Raw genomic sequence first — 21,788 nt, forward strand, 5'->3', positions numbered from 1 at the left:
CCCTTCTTACAGCATAAGCTGCCATATTCCAGTAAGTGGAGAATTCAGATATCCCAAAGGTTCACTGTAAAGTTACAGAGAGAAAGTAAGCGTGTAAAGCAAGTGAGGGAGGGCATAGGGTGGTGGATAGGTGCTGGTATTGGTTGAGAAGGTAGGGTGACAGACAAGTGGGTGAAAGCTTGGGGTAACAGCTAATGGGTGAGGGGGTGCATTGACAGGTGGGTGAGCTAGGTACGGGAGCTGACGGGTGAGGGGGTAATGTAGCACATGCTAAGGGAGTTGATTGACAGATAGGTTGGAGAGAGTGTGAGGTCAGGTAAGGGGAGATAAGCAGTAAGATTCTGGAATGTTTGGTATTGAAACTGGGACAGAGTGGTGTCAAGAGGCCCTTGGTTTAGGGAGGGAAGTCGGGTCAGCAGTGAATCGGGCGTCAGATTTTTAAATGCATAGAAGTTGGAAGAGGATTTAATCCCTCTGACATTTCCTTGGTAACTTTTCACTGAACTGGGTTGGAATCTTAAGAAGTCTCTGACTCTAACTCAAGAATTGAAAACTTTTTAGAATTTTTCTTTTACCCCTCTGACGTGGACATTGCTAACTGGCCAACATTCATTGTCCATCCCTAGTTGTCATTGAGATATTTGTGGAGTCGTGAAGTACATCTTTCAGTGCATGTTGCTACAGTGGCAACTTAACAATCAGAAAGTGGGTCCATGTTACATAAGCCAGTGCTGTTCTGACTGGAGTACATGTCAGTTAGTTGCTTAGCTTATGTATTCCGAGCTTGGAACAACAGCAGTGAGTGTGGATTCATTGCAAATAGTGAAAATAGGGCAGGATGAGATACAGTGGCAAATTCCATTGGGAGGGGGCAGCTGGGCTGCTGTATTATTGCCACCCATTTTGCATCTCCACACGAGATTATTTTCATGCCCAGCACAAATGAAGAGTCAGTTTGTGACTGAAGTTCAGAAGTGACCGACAATTTAGTTAGGATTTCATCATTTTCCCTATTGCCAGTGCTTCTAACTTACCTTTTCCTTTGTGTCATTGTGATCCTTTGAACTAATGCAGGTTCATTGCATTACATGAATATCAGATCAATAAGTCGAAATAAAGGATGTATTCAAATCAAAGCAAGCAGGCTGCTGATTTAAATCTTTCTTGTTCAAATTGCACAAATATTTGTAAACTGACTGCTGCGATTATCCAATACACTTCCAAGTACAAACTTTTTTCCAACATCAAGTAGGCAGTGTAAATAGACTGATGAGATTGGATGGAATTCAACTACCATTTCCATTCTGTCACAGTTAAGTGTCAAAATATCAGTGAACGTGTCGATAAATTGTTCAACCCACACCATAATTATTGTGCATTGATCTATCCACGAAATGAACCAATAATAGTCATTTTATACATTGCAAGCAGCGACTTAGAATACCATTGACATTTTATGTGTTCAGACTTGATCCAAACACAGTTTTGGGGATTATAGGAAGATATTTTGCTCCAAGAAAAGTCAGGTTTGAGTTGTATTTGGAGAATGTGATTCAAGTACTAAAAGTTTGAAGGCTAACATTGACCTGTCCACTTGCAACGTTACTGGAATGGGCAGCAAATGATCAACCTGATGGATAGGTTTAAACAACGCTTTAAATAACACAATATGATTGCATGCCTCATTTGCATTCACCACTTGAACCTATAATGCTGGATTGTCAAGTTTCCAAAGCTTTGGAAAACTTGGCAGCTAAACCATGGCAATGGATGGACTCCAGGCTCCAGAAACAGGGGTTTTCTGTTTATGTGTTGGATTTAGCATGCTTACTTGGCTGACTTCTGACATCCCATCCCCCAATGACCTTTCAGATCACCACATATCCTGATCTCCCCACAACATCTCCAATCTCCACTTCTACAGAGGACTCTTCACCCTCACTCTCTCCACACACCACTGCTGTGTCAACCAAAGGTCTTCAGTCTCCCTGAGATTTCCCATCCAGTGTGCCCACCAACCATCTACTACCCTACATTGGGCTCTAATTCCACTCCTCACCAACCCAGATCTCAGAAGCGAATTTCTACATCTGATCAGAGAAAAATAAGTGGAAAAATGCATTTCAAAGTTGATTTGCAGTGTTGGAAAAACTATTAGATCAAATAGACAATATTAGTTTAAAGGATAGCAGTATTTCCAGGAAAGGTATAAATATTGGGCACGTGAGAAAAATGCCACCTTCAGGAGGAATTCAAATCAGTATGATTTTCATTGCCATCAAAGATATGGAAGGCATCATGATATAAAAATACAATTTTCCATCTCTGCGATCAGGAGCTTGCAAAAAGTTAATTCATTTTAATAGTTGAAAAGTTGTGGGCTAAGACCCACAGAAATGGAAAATCTCTGTTAATGATTAAGCTACTGAATTGCAAGCAAAGTGAAGCCCTCAGTATTGCAAGTGTGTAACAGGAAGCTGGTAAATACAGTATGGAATCGGTGGATTAAAATGATTGAGGGTTGGAGAATGAAAAACGGAGGTTGTCAATATGAAGTCTAAGTTGGAAAAACGATAAGAATCCTGGGCAATCTTGAGGTACTGTTAAATGTCAGAGTTACCTGTCAACTGTGGTCTAGATAGAGTGATTTGAAATGATGATGGTTCGGCATGGACATAATTGTGTAAGTAGGCCAAATAATCAGAATTTATTTGGAAATGCAAAGTAACATTATAAAGTGGCATCTCCAAAATATTGCAAAGATTTCACCAAAATGCATAATAGAATTCCAGAAATAATGATCAACAATGAAGCAAATGTGTCAAGAGTTATAGGGATGATTATAAATTAGGCCAGAATGTTCAAAGCAATGGGTAATTTGATAATTTTTTTTAAACATCAACCATTTAAAGAGTAACAGGCATTGCCTTTCTTCAGAGTGAACCTTAATTAAATTTCACTGAAAAGTTTGAACTGGGAGCAACAGCTGGGAGCCAATAAATCCAGAAACACTGACCTTTAGGATGAAACCTTCAGGACCAGATCACTTTCTTATGTCTGGAGAGTAAAGGACCTCACAGAATTGGCAGAGATAAAATCTGATATTGGTCTTAGTGATTGAATGTAATGGAGAGATGTTTTTTGCTAAAATGTTGAAATTGAAGTTTAAAAGAGAAAAGTGAGTGGAGAAGGTTGCTTTTCAACTCATGAAAGCTAAGAATTGTTCTCTGATGACAAAAAAGGGATGGAAAGGAGAATTCAAATAAAATAAGCAAACTAACTTAGGTAAGAGTTCAGTTATCAGTATTAATCTGATATCCAGTGACAGATATTTTGTGTATTTTACTGTCTTAGTTTTTGTTGTGCAATGTTCGGTAGAAAACTATCCGCAATATCAACAAGGACATTTGTACAGATGGTCACAGAGCTGCACTGAAATCCAATATTCAAGCCAGATCTTCCATTTATCCATGTAAGCATGAAGTTAAAAAAAAAACCACAGGCAACTGCAAAGCAATGAGTTAGCAACTGTTTGTGAATTTCAAGCACATCCAATTTATGTTTGCCAACAGAAAGTGATGGAAGGACACATAACCAGTTTGCAAAGAAATCTATTGCCAAAAGACTTATTATTTTTTGTCTGCACTAATTTCCTATTCAAGCTTTGGTGTATATTAGGTTTTTTTTTAAACTGAGATAGCGTAACTTGGATTTTTCAATTCAATCAGGGCACAACTCCAACATAGTTGGATAGAAAGCTGAAATGCGAGAATGCTCTGTCCGTCACTATTTAAGGAAGAATTCTTCATAAAAAAGCTGCAAAGTCTTCTTAAGTAAGGTGATGTTTAAATTTTCAATGATACAAAATCAGAGACACATGGCTTAAATGCAATATGTTTAAGGCAGTATCCTGGATAGGGCATCCAGTGACACCCTTACTGAACTACAACTGTTCAACATGCTCAGTGCTATTTTTAAGACCAAATAATAGATCATCCTGAGAGAAAGGGTCTAACTATCATGTTTGCCATTGGCAAGGAAGGGATCAGAAAGATTCAGGAAAGATCTGGAAAGATCTTGAAGATCAGTTCAAGGTACAACTTTACTTCAGGATTAACAGACACAAACTCTTCTCCAAACTCTTCCCCAGAAAGCAACCCCAAGATTCCATTGACCAGTTTGTTGGAAGACGCCACAGCAAAGTACTGAGTGTGACCTTTCTATAGTGGAATGCTTAGAAAGGCTAATTGAGTTAGTTATTGCTTCTCGACCAATTAAAGCCTTTAGGAAAGATCTTTCGGACAAGAACAAAAGGCCATACCATTGACATATTAAGTGAAGAAGATGAAACTATGAAACCATAGACAACAAACACATTTTGTAGGTGCAGCCAATACTATAATCAGCAAAATGCATCAAACTAACAGAAATTGTAACAGGAACAAATGCAGAAAATGCTGGAGAAACTCAGCAGGTTTTGATACCATCTGTGGAGAGAAATACAGAGCTAATTATTGAAATCCCATATGGCTCTTTTCAGAACTGAGGAGGGTTGAGAAAACAGTGGTTTGTGCAATTGACAGAGGGGAAGCGGATCAAGTCGAATACAACAGAATAAATACAATAGCAAGAAATGATCTATGGTCAGAAGATGTGGAATGTATATGGGTGGAAGAAATAAAAAGGGAGTGAAGATACTGGTCGGAGTAGCTTATAAGCTCCCTAACAGTAACTGTGTGGTGGGACAGAGAATGAATCAGAAGAAAATGAGGGCATGTTTAAAGCGGATGGAACATCAGCCTTATGTCAAAGGGAATGGAACATCAAACAAAAAGGAAGTCTTGTTAAAACTGTTACAAGGTTCTTGTCGAGGTACAAGGTCCCCTCATCCAATGAAGGATATACTGGCATTGGAGGCAGTCCAGAGAAGGTTCAGTTGGTTTATTTCAGATATGGAAGGATTTTATTAAGAAGAAAATAGATTGATTAGGTTGAGCCTGTACCTACTGGACTTCAGAAGAATAAGAGATCGCTTTAATGACACATATAAAATTCTTAGGGGGCTTGACAGGGTTTATGCAGAGAGGTGGAAGAGTCTAGGACCAGAGGACATAATCTCAGAGTAAAGGGTCACACATTTAAGACAGAGATGAAGAGAAATTTCTACTTATAGAGACTAGTGAATCTGTGAAATTCTTCCCTGCAGAGGGCAATTGAGGTTAGGTCATTCTGTCAGTTGGATGAAAATATAAAACAAGGCAAGCATTCATATGGTGAGGCAGGGAACTAGTACTCGATGTATAATTTATCAATGTCTCCCACTTTCAACTTTCCTACTTATGTATACAAAAAATTGCATTATTTCTATAAAAATGCATCATGGCATCTCATTAATAAAAGGTAATGAAAACTTCAGCACAGATGGCTGATCAAAGATTTGCTGAATTATTGCCCCAAAAATTCTCACATATTAAAACAAAGAATGAACTTCAACCTGATTATTTATTTATTAACAAGCTCTTCGTCGTGGTGTTAAATTTCTTCAATTAGAGTTATTGCAAGGAACATTACCTGCAAACATTCAAAAGAAATTGAATGTACAGGTATGTGGATCAACAGACTTAATCTCATTGTACCTCTGATGGGAGTGCCCAAAAGTGTATGAACTAAAACTAAGCCCAAACTAAACGAGGCTCCTGAGGAAGAGCTTTTGCCCAAAATGTCGATTTGCTTGCTCCCCGAACACTGCCTGACCTGCTGTGCTTTTCCAGCACCACTCTAATCTTGACTCCTGTATAATGTCAGCATTTTTGATTAGTCTCCTGTTAAGGGTATGTGTTTGGGGAAATTAAGAGTCTCTGCTTGCCCTAGTAAGAGAATTGACTCAGGAAAGCATGGGAACGGAGCATGTAGTCCCAAATGCTGGGAAATAGCCTGCTCACAATTTCACCATATCCTTGAGGAATCAGTAGATCCAGTGAAAGAAAGGGGGCACAGAGAGAACATTCCAGCACAATAGCTAAACAGAAGAACCATGAACCACCGCAGCTCAACCTTATGAACTTCGCTGGGGTGAGTCACACTTTAGCCAAAAATAGGTCACAATAGGAATCATTGTTACTTCAGAAATTCAAATTTAAAAACCAAAATGTGTTTTCTTTCTCGGAATTTTTTTCTAACTAATTTATAACTTTTTTCACATTTCTTATTTTAAAGTATTAACTCTTCCAGGAGAAAAGAACTGTTACGTTTTTTGAATTTTCATAATGCCAGAGTACTCTTGTTGCATTGTGTAAAATGAACTCATCAAAAACTTCATACATAAACTGAATCATGAAGAATCTCATTGAAGACTTGATTGTGGAATTGCTCATACCTGATAAGTGTGTACTCTGCTGTTTCGAGTCGCAAAATGAAATAGAACAATTAGCAATCCAGCAGCTGCCTTCAAGGAATCTGAGTAATAATGAGGTCAGTGGGGACTGGGGAAAAAACTGTCCTCTGGCTGAAATGATATGGAGCAAAAAAGAGAAATGGTTATGACTGTTGAAGGCAAATCATCTCAACACCAGTATTGGCCACAGACTTCCTCGTTGCCACTATCCTAGATTCAGCCATCTTCAGCTGCTTCATTAAGTCATTCCTCTGTTATAATATCAGAAATGTGGATGCTCAGTTTCATTTTCAGTTCCCCAGATCACGATGCATTGTGTGTGCATATGCAGAATAACCGAGACAGCATCCAAGTTTTGACTGGTAACTGGTATATAACATCAATTTCACATAAGTGTTATCTCCAGTGAGATAATCTGCTGCCCACTTCTTGATAATTGTCACTACCAATCAACCACACCGCCCTGTGGCCCAACATTTCAACTCCCCCTCCCACTCAGCCGAGAACATGGAGGTCCTGGGCCTCCTTCACCGCCGCTCCCTCACCACCCGACACCTGGAGGAAGAACGCCTCATCTTCCGCCTCGGAACACTTCAACCCCAGGGCATCAATGTGGACTTCAACAGCTTCCTCATTTCCCCTTCCCCCACCTCACCCAAGTTCCAAACTTCCAGCTCAGCACTGTCCCCATGACTTGTCCTACCTGCCTATCTTCCTTTCCACCTATCCACTCCACCCTCCTCTCTGACCTATCACTTTCATCCCCACCCCATTCAACCAATGTAATCTTTGCTACCTTCCCCCACCCTCCTTCCTGACCTATCACTTCCATCCCCGTCATCATTCACCTATTGTACTCTATGCTACTTTCTCCCCACCCCCACCCTCCTCTCATTTATCTCTCCACTCTTCAGGCACTCTACCTCCATTCCTGATGAAGGGCTTTTGCCTGAAACGTCACTTTTCCTGCTCCTCGGATGTTGCCTGAACTGCTGTGCTTTTCCAGCACCACTCTAATCTAGAATCTGGTTTCCAGCATCTGCAGTCATTGTTTTTAGCCTATCATTGAATCTCTCCATCACTAAACACCCTGCATATTCCACAGTGATTGACTGCTAACTCCCAAAGTCTTTCCTCTATCTAAAATGATACATATCAGGACTGTGATGGAATACTCTCGAGATTCCTTTATGATTGAAATTTGAAAAGCAGTCTCTTTGACTGATATACCAATTACTACATTAAACATCTACTCTACTTTTCACAAGTGACTACAGTCACATTGTATAGTATCTATAAGATAGACTGCAGTAAGTGACCAATGCTCCTGTTCCAGCACTTTCCAAATTGTGACCATTCCTGCTTTGTAGAGCATCAGCTGGAATCACTCAAAATTTTCCTTCATGCTACACATTCATCCTGACTAGGAAGTAAATCACAATTCCTTCAAATTTACTAGGTCAAGATCTTAGAACTCCTCACCTAAAAGCACAGTGGAAGTACTATCATCACACTGACTGAAACAGTTGAAAAACATCAGCTCTTTAAGAACAATTAAAGGGTTAGATAATTAAGTATAGTTTTCCCAGTGACACCTGTGTAAGAAAGTATCGCAAAGTTCCAGCCCCAACAGGATTTGGGTTTGTTCAGCCTTGCCTTCTCAAGAATGGCTAGACTGCAACATGAGAGATAACTCATGGTTTTTACTCTTCAGCAGAATACATGGCCCTAAGGATTGGCTTTGGACATTTGAATTGTTGTTGTATAAGGGCAGCCTGGGTGTTTTACTGCACTGCCTTGAATAAACTCATGAATCTTACTGAGCTTCAACACAATTGCATGTGCTGTTAACATACACTCCACACATATTGCAACTCTTGAGCAGGTGTCATGAAGAGAAACTCTACTCAATGTTAAGCCCCTGCAATTTTACGTAAATTCAATTAATTTCTGTGGTAATGGACTCTTAACAAGCCAAAAACAAACACAAGTCAGGCTAGTGCATTAATGTGCACTAAACCAGTCGACTTACAGCAGCAATTTTAAGACCATTGGTAAACATTAACAACATCTTATTAAAGCTAATGCACAAAGTTATGACTTTTTATGTAATGTAGCAAGTACACAAACAATGAAAGAGGAATTTCTTCTCAATTTTTTTAAACCTCCAGTTTTAAACGACTAGATTTATTTTCATTTTATTTAATTTACTTTAGTTGTCAAATCAATGTTCCACTTTTTAAAATGAGGTTCTGCAAATGAGATGTAGCACATGGGAGCAAAACTATTGCTGGGGTTGGCAAATGGTCAGTGAATTCAGTGAAAACTAATGTGAACGTCAATTGCCATTCAGTAGTCTAAGCCTAGATAAATGTCATTAGGGTATTACTGGTTGAATTGATTTCATTAAGGAATTGTGTATGAAACTGTGGGGTCAGTTAGCTCAGTTGCAGAGGTGGTTAGACTGTGGTACCGAATGATGCTACTTGGGTAGGTTAAAATCCTGTGCTAGCTGAGGTAATTCATGGAGGCTTGCCTCCTTCCCTTGACACATGCTTAATATGGATTGCTGCCCCTCAATCTATAGAATTACATGTAAAACAAGGTGCCTATGCTTCCATTTGAACAACACATTATTATTTCATCAACAAGGATGTGACCTATGAATGGAACTGAAAACTGTACAAATATTTCCATTTCTGACCATACAATGCAATGAAGGTCATTTGTTGAGCAACTGAAGGTACTTGAGGAGCACCTACGGTAAAGTCTTGAAACTGAGACAGTGAGCCTCAAACAAGCATCTTTCTTTGCAAACAGAATGATTCTAGACATTGATTAGTTTCTTGCCCTACACCCTATTGGCAATGGATTTATTCAGTCTACTCAATCTTTTCAATCCCAAGGACTCCACTGCAAGAGTTCCTCAGATTAGTATCTGAGCACCTACAGCCACTTCATCAATGACCTGCTCTCCACCCCAAGGTCAGATGTGGGGCTATCTACTGATGATTGTATCATATTCAGCACCATTCGTGACTCCTCAGATACTGAAGCAGTTTGTGTCCATTGCAGTAAGGTATCGAAACATCTAGATTTGGACTGATAAGTAGCAGATAACATTTATGTCAGACTAGTACCAGTAAATGACCATCTCCAACAAGAGAGAATCTCACCAAAGTCTGTCCACCATAACAAGGTACGAGGATATATGATGGAATACTGCCTGGATGAGTGCAGTTCCAATGATGCTCAAGACATTCAACACTTTCCAGGAAAAAGGAGCTTGCTACATTTTGGATAACTTTATATATTCACTCCCTTCACCACTGACACACAGTAGCAGCAATGTCTACCATCTGCAATGTGCAATGCAGAAACTCACTTCATAGCACCTTTCAAATCTGTGACCTCTGCCATCTAGAAGGACAAGACCAACAAATAGATGGGAACACCAGCAACAGTATGTTGCAGCAAAGCCACACACCAACCTAACTTGAGGCTGTATCACCTTGCCTTTACTGTCACCGGATCAGAATCTTGAAACTTCATTCCTGATTGCACTGTGTGTGTCCCTACACCAGACGGACTACAGTGATTTAAATTGGTGGCTCATCACTACCTTCCCTGGGCAACAAACACTGAACAGGTCAATGATACCCACATGAAGAGAAAATGAGGTCTGCAGATGCTGGAGATCAGAGATGGAAATGTGTTGCTGGAGAAGCGCAGCAGGTCAGGCAGCATCTAGGGAACAGGAGAATCGACGTTTCGGGCATTAGCCCTTCTTCAGGAAGCAGGGCTAATGCCTGAAGAAGGGCTAATGCCCGAAACGTCGATTCTCCTGTTCCCTAGATGCTGCCTGACCTGCTGCGCTTCTCCAGCAACACATTTCCATCAATGATACCCACATGCCAAGGACATTTTTAAAAACCTTGGATTCCTTAGCACTATCTTTCAAAATATTAACTTGTTAACAAAGGCAGTCAGTCTTACCTTCCCTGTGAAATTCAGCTGTTTCGGACACTACTAGGACTATGTAAGTCCCTGCAACTAAGTGATCTTGATGGAACCCAAATTGAGAGTTTGTGAGCAGGTTATTGATGAAGAAATATTGATTGACAGCATCGTGTGCAACTCCTTCGTTCATCTTGCTGCTGGTTGAAAGGATACTGATGAGGTAGCAATTGGCCAAGCTGATTGTGTTCTTTTTATGCAAACTGAGCATTCCTGAGCAGTTTTCTGGATTGTTAGATAGATGCGATTGTGATAGCTGTTCATTAGTTTTGCCATTGACACTATGTTGCAATGTTGTTGGAACCCATAGCCTTCGTTATATTCAATGCATTTAGCTATTTCTAGATATCATGTGAAGCAAATTGTATTGATTGAAGATTGACATCTGATACTGGGGAATTAGTGAACAACCTTTTGTAGAATCAGCTGGCTGGCCTTGCCTTTGCCATGTCTCAGCTTCATGTTCCATCAAGTTTCCCTTTTTGTCACTTGGATACAAATAAGTAGCTTGCTCAGAAGCATATCATCAACCATGTTGGTTTGGCTAACATTGCATATACAGACAAGGTGAGATAGTAATGAACCAGTTCAGTTGTAACAATAATTTAAGAGGTTTGTGGTCACTTATACTGATCTATGTTTCTTATAATCCACTTGAAATGCCTTCAGGCTAATAAAGCAATGTTAGGTTTGACAGCACAAGTTCCATTACTGTATCCAGTAATAATGACTCTTGTGCTTTACGATGTGGTTTCTCACATAATACCTTGCACGCGAAGTTCAGATTCAATAAAATAGCCATTTATTGCCTTAGGAAACCATCTGTTAAAATAACATTGATGCTAATAGTGATATCTGATTGTGATATCTTGTGTGTATAACAAATACAGCCTAAAATGGATTGATACAGCCTACATCTATTATGCTTGGGTTGTTTAACTGCAAATGTACAACAAAATGTAAAACCGAAAAGGATTACATAATTACCTTATCCATGAATAATGAAGGCCTTAGAACTGAGGGAAATTTCAATTGTAATTATTTTTATGGGCTATGGAATGAAACAATGGAGGTTTCTTTTTGCTTTCATTGCAGTTATATGAATATTTAATGCTGACACCTGTATTACCATAACGTTTTCTGTCCTGATTTTAGCTGTCTTCATGTTACTGGTTGGAGGAGGTGAAGATTCCATTGCTTACGATTTTAGTAATGAATGAACTGCAGTCAAATGCATCACTGGCTGCCAACAAAATACATTAAAATAGCATATTATTGAATATAGATTTTCACTTTTGAATTTTGAATGCACAGACATCTTATTATCCAAGTATGAATCAAAATTTATATCATCAGGAAAATAATGATCACAATTTTTTAACTTGAAAGACTTAACAATAAGTGGCAGAGCGTTAGGAATTGAGCTTTCATCGGCAATTTTGTCTAATCTTTTAGCAAGATTATAGTTCCTGTAAGCAAATCCCACATTTCATATGAAACTATACTGGACCCATTATATTTTATGCCTAGAATTGTATGCAATGTACAGCACAAAATAAGCTATTTAGCTCAATTGGCCCATGTTAGTGTTTGTGATGTACATGACTCTCTTCCCATTTTTCTTCATATGTCCATAACCCGATCAATATAATTGTTAATGTCTTGCTCCAACATGTGATTACCAAGCATCCCCTTAAATGCGAGTTGCCTCAATTGTTGCAGCCAGTTCCGCAAATCAAATATTCTCAGAGTGAATCCCTGACGCCATTCAGCTTGGAAGAATCCACATTCCAACGTTAATGGATAAGGCGATTAATCCTAATAAAGTGGACCATATATGTAAATATTAGCAGGGATCCACTAAATATTTTGAGTCCAAATAATACCTTTCGGTCCAACTTATTTATGCCGACAATATATCCAATATGACCGAGTCCCATTTATCAACATTTGGCCCATATCCCTCTAAACCCTTCCTGTTCATATGCCCATCCAGCTGCCTTTGAAGTGTTGTAGTTGGACCGCCTCTACCACTTCCTCTACCAGCTGGTTCCTTTGCACCATATGCACCACCCCCTGTGTGAAAAAGTTACCCCTCGGGTTCCTTTTAAATCTTTCCCCTCTCGCCCTAAACATATAGCCTCCAGTTTTAGAGTCCTCCACCTCAAGAAAAAGGCCGTGGCTATTTACCCGATCTATGCCCTTCATGATTTGATAAACCTCTACAAGGTCACTCCTCAGCTTGTGATTCTCCAGTGAAAAAAGCTGCAGCCTTTCTAGCGTCTCCCTGTAGCTTAAACCCTCCAGTCCTGGAAACATCCTTGTAAATATTTTCTGAACCCTCCCAAGTTGAACAACATCCTTCCTACAGGAGGGCAACCGGAACTGTACGCAGTAATCCAAAAGTGGCCTTATCGATGTCCTGTGCAGCACCACCATGATATCCCAACTCATATACTCAATGCTTTGGCCAATGAAGGCAAGCATGCGAAACACTTTCTTCACTAACCTTTCTACCTGTGATTCCACTTTCAAGGAATTATGCAACTGCACCACTCGGTCTCTTTATGCAGGAACATTCCCCAGGGCTTTACCATAAAGTGTGTAAATCCGGGAGAAAGTGAGGACTACAGATGCTGGAGATCAGAGTTAAATAGAAGGGGACTAATATACTGGCAGGGAGATTTGCTAGAGCTGCTCGTGAGGATTTAAACTAGTAAGGTGGGGGGTGGGACCCAGGGAGATAGTGAGGAAAGAGATCAATCTGAGACTGGTACAGTTGAGAACAGAAGCGAGTCAAACAGTCAGGGCAGGCAGGGACATTGCAGAAAACAAGTTAGAACTGATAAATTAAACTGCATTTATTTCAATGCAAGGGGCCTGACAGGGAAGGCAGATGAACTCAGAGCATTGTTAGGAACATGGGACTGGGATATCATAGCAATTACAGAAACATGGCTCAGGGATGGGCAGATCTGGCAGCATAATGTTCCAGGATACAAATGCTACAGGAAGGATAGAAAGGGAGGCAAGAGAGGAGGGGGCGTGGCATTTTTGATAAGGAATAGCATTACAGTTGTGCTGAGGGAGGATATTCCCGGAAATACATCCAGGGAAATTATTTGGGTGGAACTGAGAAATAAGAAAGGGATGATCACCTTATTGGGATTGTATTATAGACCCCTGAATAGTCAGAGGGAAATTGAGAAACAAACTTGTAAGGCGATCTCAGCTATCTGTAAGAATAATAGGGTAGTTATGGTAGGAGATTTTAACTTTCCAAACATAGACTGGGACTGCCATAGTGTTAAAGGTTTAGATGGAGAGGAATTTCTTAAGTGTGTACAAGAAAATTTTCTGATTCAGTATGTGGATGTACTTACTAGAGAAGGTGCAAAGCTTGACCTACTCTTGGGAAATAAGGCAGGGCAGGTGACTGAGGTGTCAGTGGGGGAGCACTTTGGGCCAGCAACCATAATTCTATTAGTTTTAAAATAGTAATGGAAAAAGATAGACCATATCTAAAAGTTGAAGTTCTAAATTGGAGAAAGGCCAATTTTGATGGTATTAGGCAAGAACTTTCGAAAGCTGACTGGGGGCAGATGTTTGCAGGTAAAGGGACGGCTGGAAAATGGGAAGCCTTCAGAAACGAGATAACAAGAGTCAGAGAGTATATTCCTGTTAGGGTGAAAGGAAAGGCTGGTTGGTGTAGGGAATGCTGGATGACTAAATAAATTGAGGGTTTGATTAAGAAAAAGAAGGAAGCATATGTCAGGTATAGACAGGATAGATCGAGTGAATCGTTAGAAGAGTATAAAGGAAGTAGGAGTATACTTAAAAGGGAAATCAGGAGGGCAAAATGGGGACATGAGATAGCTTTGGCAAATAGAATTAAGGAGAATCCAAAGAGTTTTTATAAATACATTAAGGACAAAAGGATAAGTAGGGAGAGAATAGGGCCCCTCAAAGATCAGCAAGGCGGCCTTTGTGTGGAGCCACAGGAGATGGGGGAGGTATTAAACAAGTATTTTTCATCAGAGTTTACTGGGGAAAAGGATATGGAAGATTTAGAATGTAGGGAAATAGATGGTGACATCTTGAAAAATGTCCATATTACAGAGGAGGAAGTGCTGGATGTCTTGAAACGGTTAAAGGTGGATAAATCCCCAGGACCTGATCAGGTGTATCCTAGAACACTGTGCGAAGCTCGGGAAGTGATTGCTGGGCCTCTTGCTGAGATATTTGTATCATCGATAGTCACAGGTGAGGTTCTGGAAGACTGGAGGTTAGCTAATGTGGTGCCACTGTTTAAGAAAGGTAGCAAGGACAAGCCAGGGAACTATCGACCAGTGAGCCTGACATCAGTGGTGGGCAAGTATTTGGAAAGGCAAGGACTGATTAGGGATAGTCAACATGGCTTTATGCGTGGGAAGCCATGTCTCACAAACTTGGTTGAATTTTTTGAAGAAGTAACAAAGAGGATTGATGTGTGCAGAACGGTAGACATGATCTATATGGATTTCAGTAAGGCGTTTGACAAGTTTCCCCATCGGAGATTGGTTAGCAAGGTTAGGTCTCATGGAATACAGGGAGATCGAGCCATTTGGATACAGAACTGGCTCAAAGGTAGAAGACAGAGGGTGGTGGTGGAGGGTTGTTTTTCAGACTGGAGGCCTATGACCAGTGGAATGCCACAAGGATCGGTGCTGGGTCCACTAGAATAGAATCCCTACAATGTAGAAACAGGCCCTTTGGCCCAACAAGTCCACACTGACCCTCCGAAGAGTATCCCACCCAACCCCATTCCCCTACCTTATTACTGAACATCTACCCCTGACTAGTGGACCTAACCTACACATCCCTGAACACTATGGACAATTTAGCATAGCCAATTCACCTGACCTGCACATCTTTGGATTGTGGGAAGAAACCGGTGCACCTGGAGGAAAACCATGCAGACACAGGGTGAACATACAAACTCTACACAGACAGTCACCCAAGACTGGAATTGAACCTGGGTCACTGGTGCTGTGAGGCAGCAGTGCTAGCCACTGTGCCACCCTACTTTTCATCATTTATATAAATGATTTGGATGTGAGCATAAGAGGTATCGTTAGTAAGTTTGCAGATGACACCAAAATGGAGATGTAGTGGACAGCAAAGAAGGTTATATCAGATTACAACGGGGTCTTGATCAGATGGGCCAATGGGCCGAGAAGTGGCAGATGGAGTTTAATTTAGATAAATATGAGGTGCTGCGTTTTAGGAAAGCACATTTTAGCAGGACTTATACACTTAATGATAAGGACGGAGGGAGTGTTGCTGAACAAAGAGACCTTGGAGTGCAGGTTCATAGCTCCTTGAAAGTGAAGTTGCAGGTGGATAGGATAGTGAAAAAGGCATTTGGTATGCTTTCCTTTATTGGTCAGAATATGGAGTACAGGAGTTGGGAGGTCATGTTGCTGCTATACAGGACATTGGTTAGGCCACTTCCGGAATATTGCGTGCAATTCTGGTCTCCTTCCTATTGGAAAGAATGTTGTGAAACTTGAAAGGGTTCAGAAAAGATTTACAAGGATGTTGCCAGGATTGGAGCATTTGAACCATAGGGAGAGGTTGAATAGACTGGGGCTGTTTTCCCTGGAGTGTTGAAGGCTGAGTGGTGACCTTGTAGAGATTTATAAAATCATGAAGGGCATGGATAGGATAAATAGGCAAAGTCTTTTCCCTGGGGTGGGGGAGTCCAGAATTAGAGGACATATGTTCAGGATGAGAGGGGAAAGATATAAAAGAGACCTGAGGGGCAACTTTTTCACGCAGAGGGTGGTACGTGTATGGAATGAACTGCCAAAGGAAGTGGTGGAGGCTCATATAATTGCAACATTTAAAAGGCATCTGGGTGGGTATATGAATAGGAAGGGTTTGGAGGGATATGGACTAGGTGCTGGCAGGTGGGACTAGATTGGGTTGGGATATTTGGTCGGCATGGACAATTTGGACCGAAGGATCTGTTTCCATGCTGTACATCTCTAAGTGTGGTGCTGGAAAAGTACAACAAGTCAGGCCCATGTGATCAAGGTTCCCATGTAAGCTACTTCATTGTCCACTCCATCTCCTATTTTGGTGTCATCTGCAAAATCTCCAGCTCTACCTCCTATATTCACATCCAAACAATTTATGTAAATGATGAAAAATAGTGGACCCAGCACTGATCCCTGTAGCACACCGTTGATCACAGACCTCCAGTCTGAAAAACATCCCACCACCACCATTCTCTAAGGCTAATACAGTAGATAAGCAGAGCAAGTCAAGGCAGACGAGAGCTTGGCAAAGAACAAGATAAGACTAATAAATTAAACTGCATTTACTTCAATGTAAGTGACCTGACAGGTAAAGTGGATGGACTTAAGGCATGGTTGAGAACATGGGACTGGTTTATCATAGCTATTACAGAAACATGGCTCAGGGATGGACTGGACTGGCAGATTAAATGTTATGAGGTACAGATGCAAAAGGAAGGATAGAAAGGGAGGCAAAAGAGGAGAGGGAGTGGTGTTTTTGGTTAAGGAGTTCTCCCTTCTTGGTGTACCTGACCAAAAGAGAAAACACCTTACAATATATCTCAAAAAGCTAATTAATGGATTTCATTAAAACCTGGTCGACAGGTGGGGCATGGCCAGAGGAGAAACTGATTAATGTTTGGTAAGGATGCAAATCTAGATTGTGACTTTTTCCAAAAAAGGTATCTATTAACATTAGATGAAAAGATTAATGGACTTTTTTTTAAAAGGATGGTATAGGTTCTTTTATTTAGAATATTGGTGATTGATTGTCTCAGCCTTTATTGGGGAATTTGTCACAATTGAAAAAAATATGAACAGAATTTTCAGAACAGGTTGGTTGGCTGTTGATTAGCTTGAAGCTTCCTTGTGAAAAGTTTTCTTTTAGTTTTGTGGATACAGAACATCAACCAGTCAGGGCAAAACAAAACCTCAAGGAAGAGCTGCATGATTGAGTTGAGTTAACACAATAGTAAAGTTATTTGTTCTTCGCTTGTTGGAACTGTTTTCTCCTGAGTTTAAAAGCAAGCTTACAGCTAATGAGATCAATACCATTTGAAGAATACACGTTCTAATTACTTGAAATCTGACAATAATAATTTTATCATAGTAGAAAGCAGCTTCCTAACTCCAGCTTTATTCCATGAAAAAAGTCTTTGTTTGGGATTCAATTTTTGTAATAACCTTATCACTGCTACTTATTTGGGTCTAGTTTTGAGTGGTGACGTTGCTACTGGAGCACAGTGTGAAGATACTCAGCGGGAGACCGAAACTATTACATTCTCTTTATGCATTGATTCAGTGCTGATGTGTTACTTTAATTCATCTGACGGATTTTGCTAAGCTTCCATTTCATTCAAACCTAATGAAGCTTTACTTTTAACAAAGGATATCTTTCAAATAATAAATTCTATCAAATAGTTGTCTCTGCCATTTTTCCACATTTAACTAATACCATCCTCTTTTGCCATTCCTTCATTCTATGCCATCCCCATCCTGCTTTTGTCATCCCCATTCTTTCCATCAATTCTATCCTATCCCTCACAGAGTCAGTCTGTCCAATCAAGGTAATTTTGTTGTTTGGCTCTCCTAATCTTGCTTTGTTTCTGTCCTCCTCAAAGCTCTCTTGCCTACTGTCACTACTGCTGCCATCAACAACAGTTAACAGTGACATATGCATCACACACTCCAATCTGCTTGGTTACAACATGCCTCTGCATGCTCCAACCACCACCTACCAAATAAACCCATCATTAGTAACTTTGCTTAAACTAACTAATCGGCATATTTTGGACAAGCGGATTATTATTACGGGTGTTAATGACGGTGTGTGCCTCAAATTCTAGCAACCTACTTGAGATCATGTTCCTCAGGGCTTGGGAAATCTAGCATCAGAAAGGAGGAGAACTTAGCTGGATCCAGCAAATATGTGCCATTAATAGTGCTGGTAGACCTCAAAATAAGAAAGCCAACTCATGGCTACTCAAACAACCCAGCTTCAATCCCACATCGAGCTCCTGCAACCTCCAGGTTTTCTCAAACCAGTGATCTCTCAAAATATGCAAAATGCCTCATCCAGTGGTCATCTGTTCTATTCATGGGTTAACTAATAGACAGAAGCAGTCTTGTAAATTACAGAAAATGTAATCTCTTATCTATTAAACATCTGAGGGCCAGAAATATATCATATTCAACATTTCTTATGTGAGCTATTAAAATCTGGGACTTCTTTTTAAAACCTCTCGCTGCTCCTGAACTCCCCTCCCAATCCATCCCCTGCCCCACCATTCCAATTCTAACAATGTGAATTCCTCCACCCCTGTTACTCATCTTGGTGCCAGCAGGCTCTCTCAAAGCCACACACTGCATATGGCTGGCGGCTGGACAGCAGCCAGCAGTTCATATTCACTCCAGCTCCAGCAGAAACTCACCTCATCACCCCACCGGCTTCCTGTCTCAGATTTGACACTCACCTTCATATCTCTGAAGAGAACCGAGGCTGAAGAACAATGTGTCACTTATGCTAGGAAATCCATTCATTTTGCAGCTATTCGATTGAAATTAATGCTTGTGTAATTGTGAGTAATTATTTCCACCTTCCTGCATATGCTATGCTTCATGGTCCAGCTATCAAACGTCATTTCGTTTGTCTCTTCCTTTGTCTGTTAACTTGCAATCATCAACATTTCAAACAGCAAGTCCTGGCTAACTTGCAGTTAATGAATGAATTTATTTCTGAAACAAAGTGGTGATAATTTTAAAAAAAAATACATCCATCTAGGGCAAGTACCCCTGTTGTCCTGGTCTAATTTAGAGCCTACTTGTATTGGACACAAAGTCATGGCTTTCGTGAAAGATTTAACTGACTGAAGTTGCTTTTGTTTCACATGTAAGGATTTGTCTGATATAGAGTTAATGACATACAAATATGTCCCTTTTCTGCCACACGTTGGTCAGAATCTGTGAAATTTAATTCAGAGGTAGCCGATGTTAAATGGAAGTTTGAATAGTCGTCAAATTGAAACGTTAGTATGACTTTGCTCTCTCCACTGGTCTTCCAGCACTTTCTTTTAAATGTAAATAGAGAGTTACTTTCTTCAACTATTTGTGATGAAGTAACAGTAAGTACTTGAAAAACCCAGCAGGCCTGGCATCATCCAAGAGAGAATTAGAGTTAATATTTCGAGTCCAACACGACACTGCTACAGAATAAGTTTCTTATACAAAATATCCCAACGTAAATGGGACTAGGTCAGATTGGGATGTCTGGTCAGTGCAGATATGTTGGACAGAATGGTGTGTTTCCACGCTGTATGACTCTATAAGCAAAAGGGGATTTCAGGATAATCTGTTTGCAAGTGAACTATCAGGCAGCAGAGCAATTCATTTCACAGCAGTAAAATGAAATCCAAACAAGGCCATGCTTTTTTCTCATTTAGTGAATGTAAATCCCCAAAACCAAGTGATAGCCTCTTCATTTGCTGAGTTTAAGGCAATTAGTCTGCTCCTTAGTACAGGAGGTGCATCTCAATATGTGCACCATTATTTGTGCCGTTCCGTTCCACAGGTGCATAAGCCAATTCCTTTTTCATCAATGTTTATTGATTTTTGTTTTCTTATTGTTAAAAGGAATTGTCAAGGCCATTGGGATAAATGCTTTGAGCTGTAAACAAACTCACAATGTGAGGTTGAAATCTCACAGATACTGTAAAAAGAAATACCGCAGTTGTATTTTTTCTACCTCCACAGGAGTTGCAAGGAATCAATCATTTTGACAGTCGTTCAGCCATACCCTGTAAGTATAGGCCTGCTTTTAATGTGTTTATTATCTGTTACTTCTGTTTTTCTGTCTCGCTCATGCAAGAATTGAGATTTCTTTTTGCAAATATTCATAAAACAACATGGCATTTTGTGGTAAACTTTCATCTTGGAACATTTGCGGGAGCATTTTGGAAATTTGGGCAAAATTGCCACCCTCTGATTTTTCAGTCAGAAATAAAAAGAAATCTGTGCATTTTGGTCGCACTTTTCATTATTACAGTACTTTGAGTTTACTTATACCAAATGAATTGCAAAGATTCAAGAAGATAGCAACTGCTTAAGGTAATTAGGGATGGACAACAGGTTCTGGCCTTGCCAGCAATGGCACATCCCATGAATGAGTAATAGTATTCCCAAACAGCTTTAGAGGTGGTTTAATACTTTTGCAATGGCTACACCGCAGCAAATTTACCTATTAAAAGCTCTGACAAACAGCAATGAGATATTGACCAAACAATTTGTTTTACTGATGTTGATTGAGATATAAATATTGACCAGAACACTGAAAATAATTTTCATCAAAATAGTGCCATTTGATATTTTATGTGCACCTGCAAATGCAAGATGAGGCCTTAGTTTAACATCTCATTTGAAAAGTGACATCTTTGAAATGTCAGCCTGAATTTTGTGCTCAAGTCTTTATATTGAGGATTAGGTCCACACGTTTCTGACTTATAAGAAAGAGTCCAACAATCAGCAATAGCTGAGATCCAGTACTGCTGTGCAGTAATAGACAGTAAGTGATTGGATAGAATGCATTTAAATTCCTGATATTCACCGTGAACACAAGAATATATTGTCCCAGGAATTCTAAGGATGAAAGTTTACCATCATAAGTTCTCACTCTATATTTGAATTTGAACAGCAGTGCTACTTTTTTAAAGCCCTAGCAATGAAGCTCAAATATAGCTTTAAAGTGTCTGTTTATTAAATGAAATTTATAACTTTACAGTAATATGAACAATTATAAATGGTCTGCTATTCTCTCCTGATTTGAAGTGTTTTGAATCCAAATGATCTGCTTTTACTTCTATAGTGAATGAAGTGAAGAGTTATTGAAGAGAGTCTGTGGACATATTGTAACATGTTATGTAAGCTATATGTTTGAAGATGTCAATGGAATTATTCCAGCATTGGATCTCGGCATAAATATAGGGAAAAAAAATCTTGAACCCTCACAATGGTGCTCCATGGAGTTGAGAAATACATTAAGTTACTAACATGAAAGAAAAAAAAACAAAAGTACTGCAGATGTTGGAAATCAGAAACAATAACAGAAATTGCTGGAAAACCTCAACAGGTCTGGCAGCATCTGTAGAGAGAAAGCAGAGTTAGCGTTTTAGGTCCGATGACCCTTGTTCAGAAATGGGTTACTAACAGGGTAAGACAAACAATGGAGACCCAAGGGTTACAGTAACGATAAACTAATTTAATGGTCCTCAAAGCCAGACTTATACTTTTGGATTTGGGTTAACTAATTGGTCAAAGCATTCTTC

At 39.9% G+C, this 21,788-nt stretch overlaps 1 protein-coding gene across 3 annotated transcripts in view; it reads left to right on the forward strand.

The window, feature by feature from the left end:
- Window positions 1-21,788, forward strand: part of frmpd4 (FERM and PDZ domain containing 4) — a 646,818-nt gene that overhangs the window by 538,241 nt on the left and 86,789 nt on the right. For all 3 annotated transcript variants that reach the window (XM_087992956.1, XM_087992958.1, XM_087992957.1), the window contains exon 5: window positions 20,221-20,266. In XM_087992956.1, coding sequence (XP_087849082.1) covers window positions 20,221-20,266 — 46 coding nt within the window. The remainder of the gene's footprint in view (window positions 1-20,220; window positions 20,267-21,788) is intronic.

Source organism: Chiloscyllium plagiosum, unplaced genomic scaffold, assembly GCF_037043375.1.
Source record: "Chiloscyllium plagiosum isolate Xiang-an unplaced genomic scaffold, Cpla_swu_hap1 HiC_scaffold_12, whole genome shotgun sequence".
Taxonomy (NCBI): Eukaryota; Metazoa; Chordata; class Chondrichthyes; order Orectolobiformes; family Hemiscylliidae; genus Chiloscyllium; species Chiloscyllium plagiosum.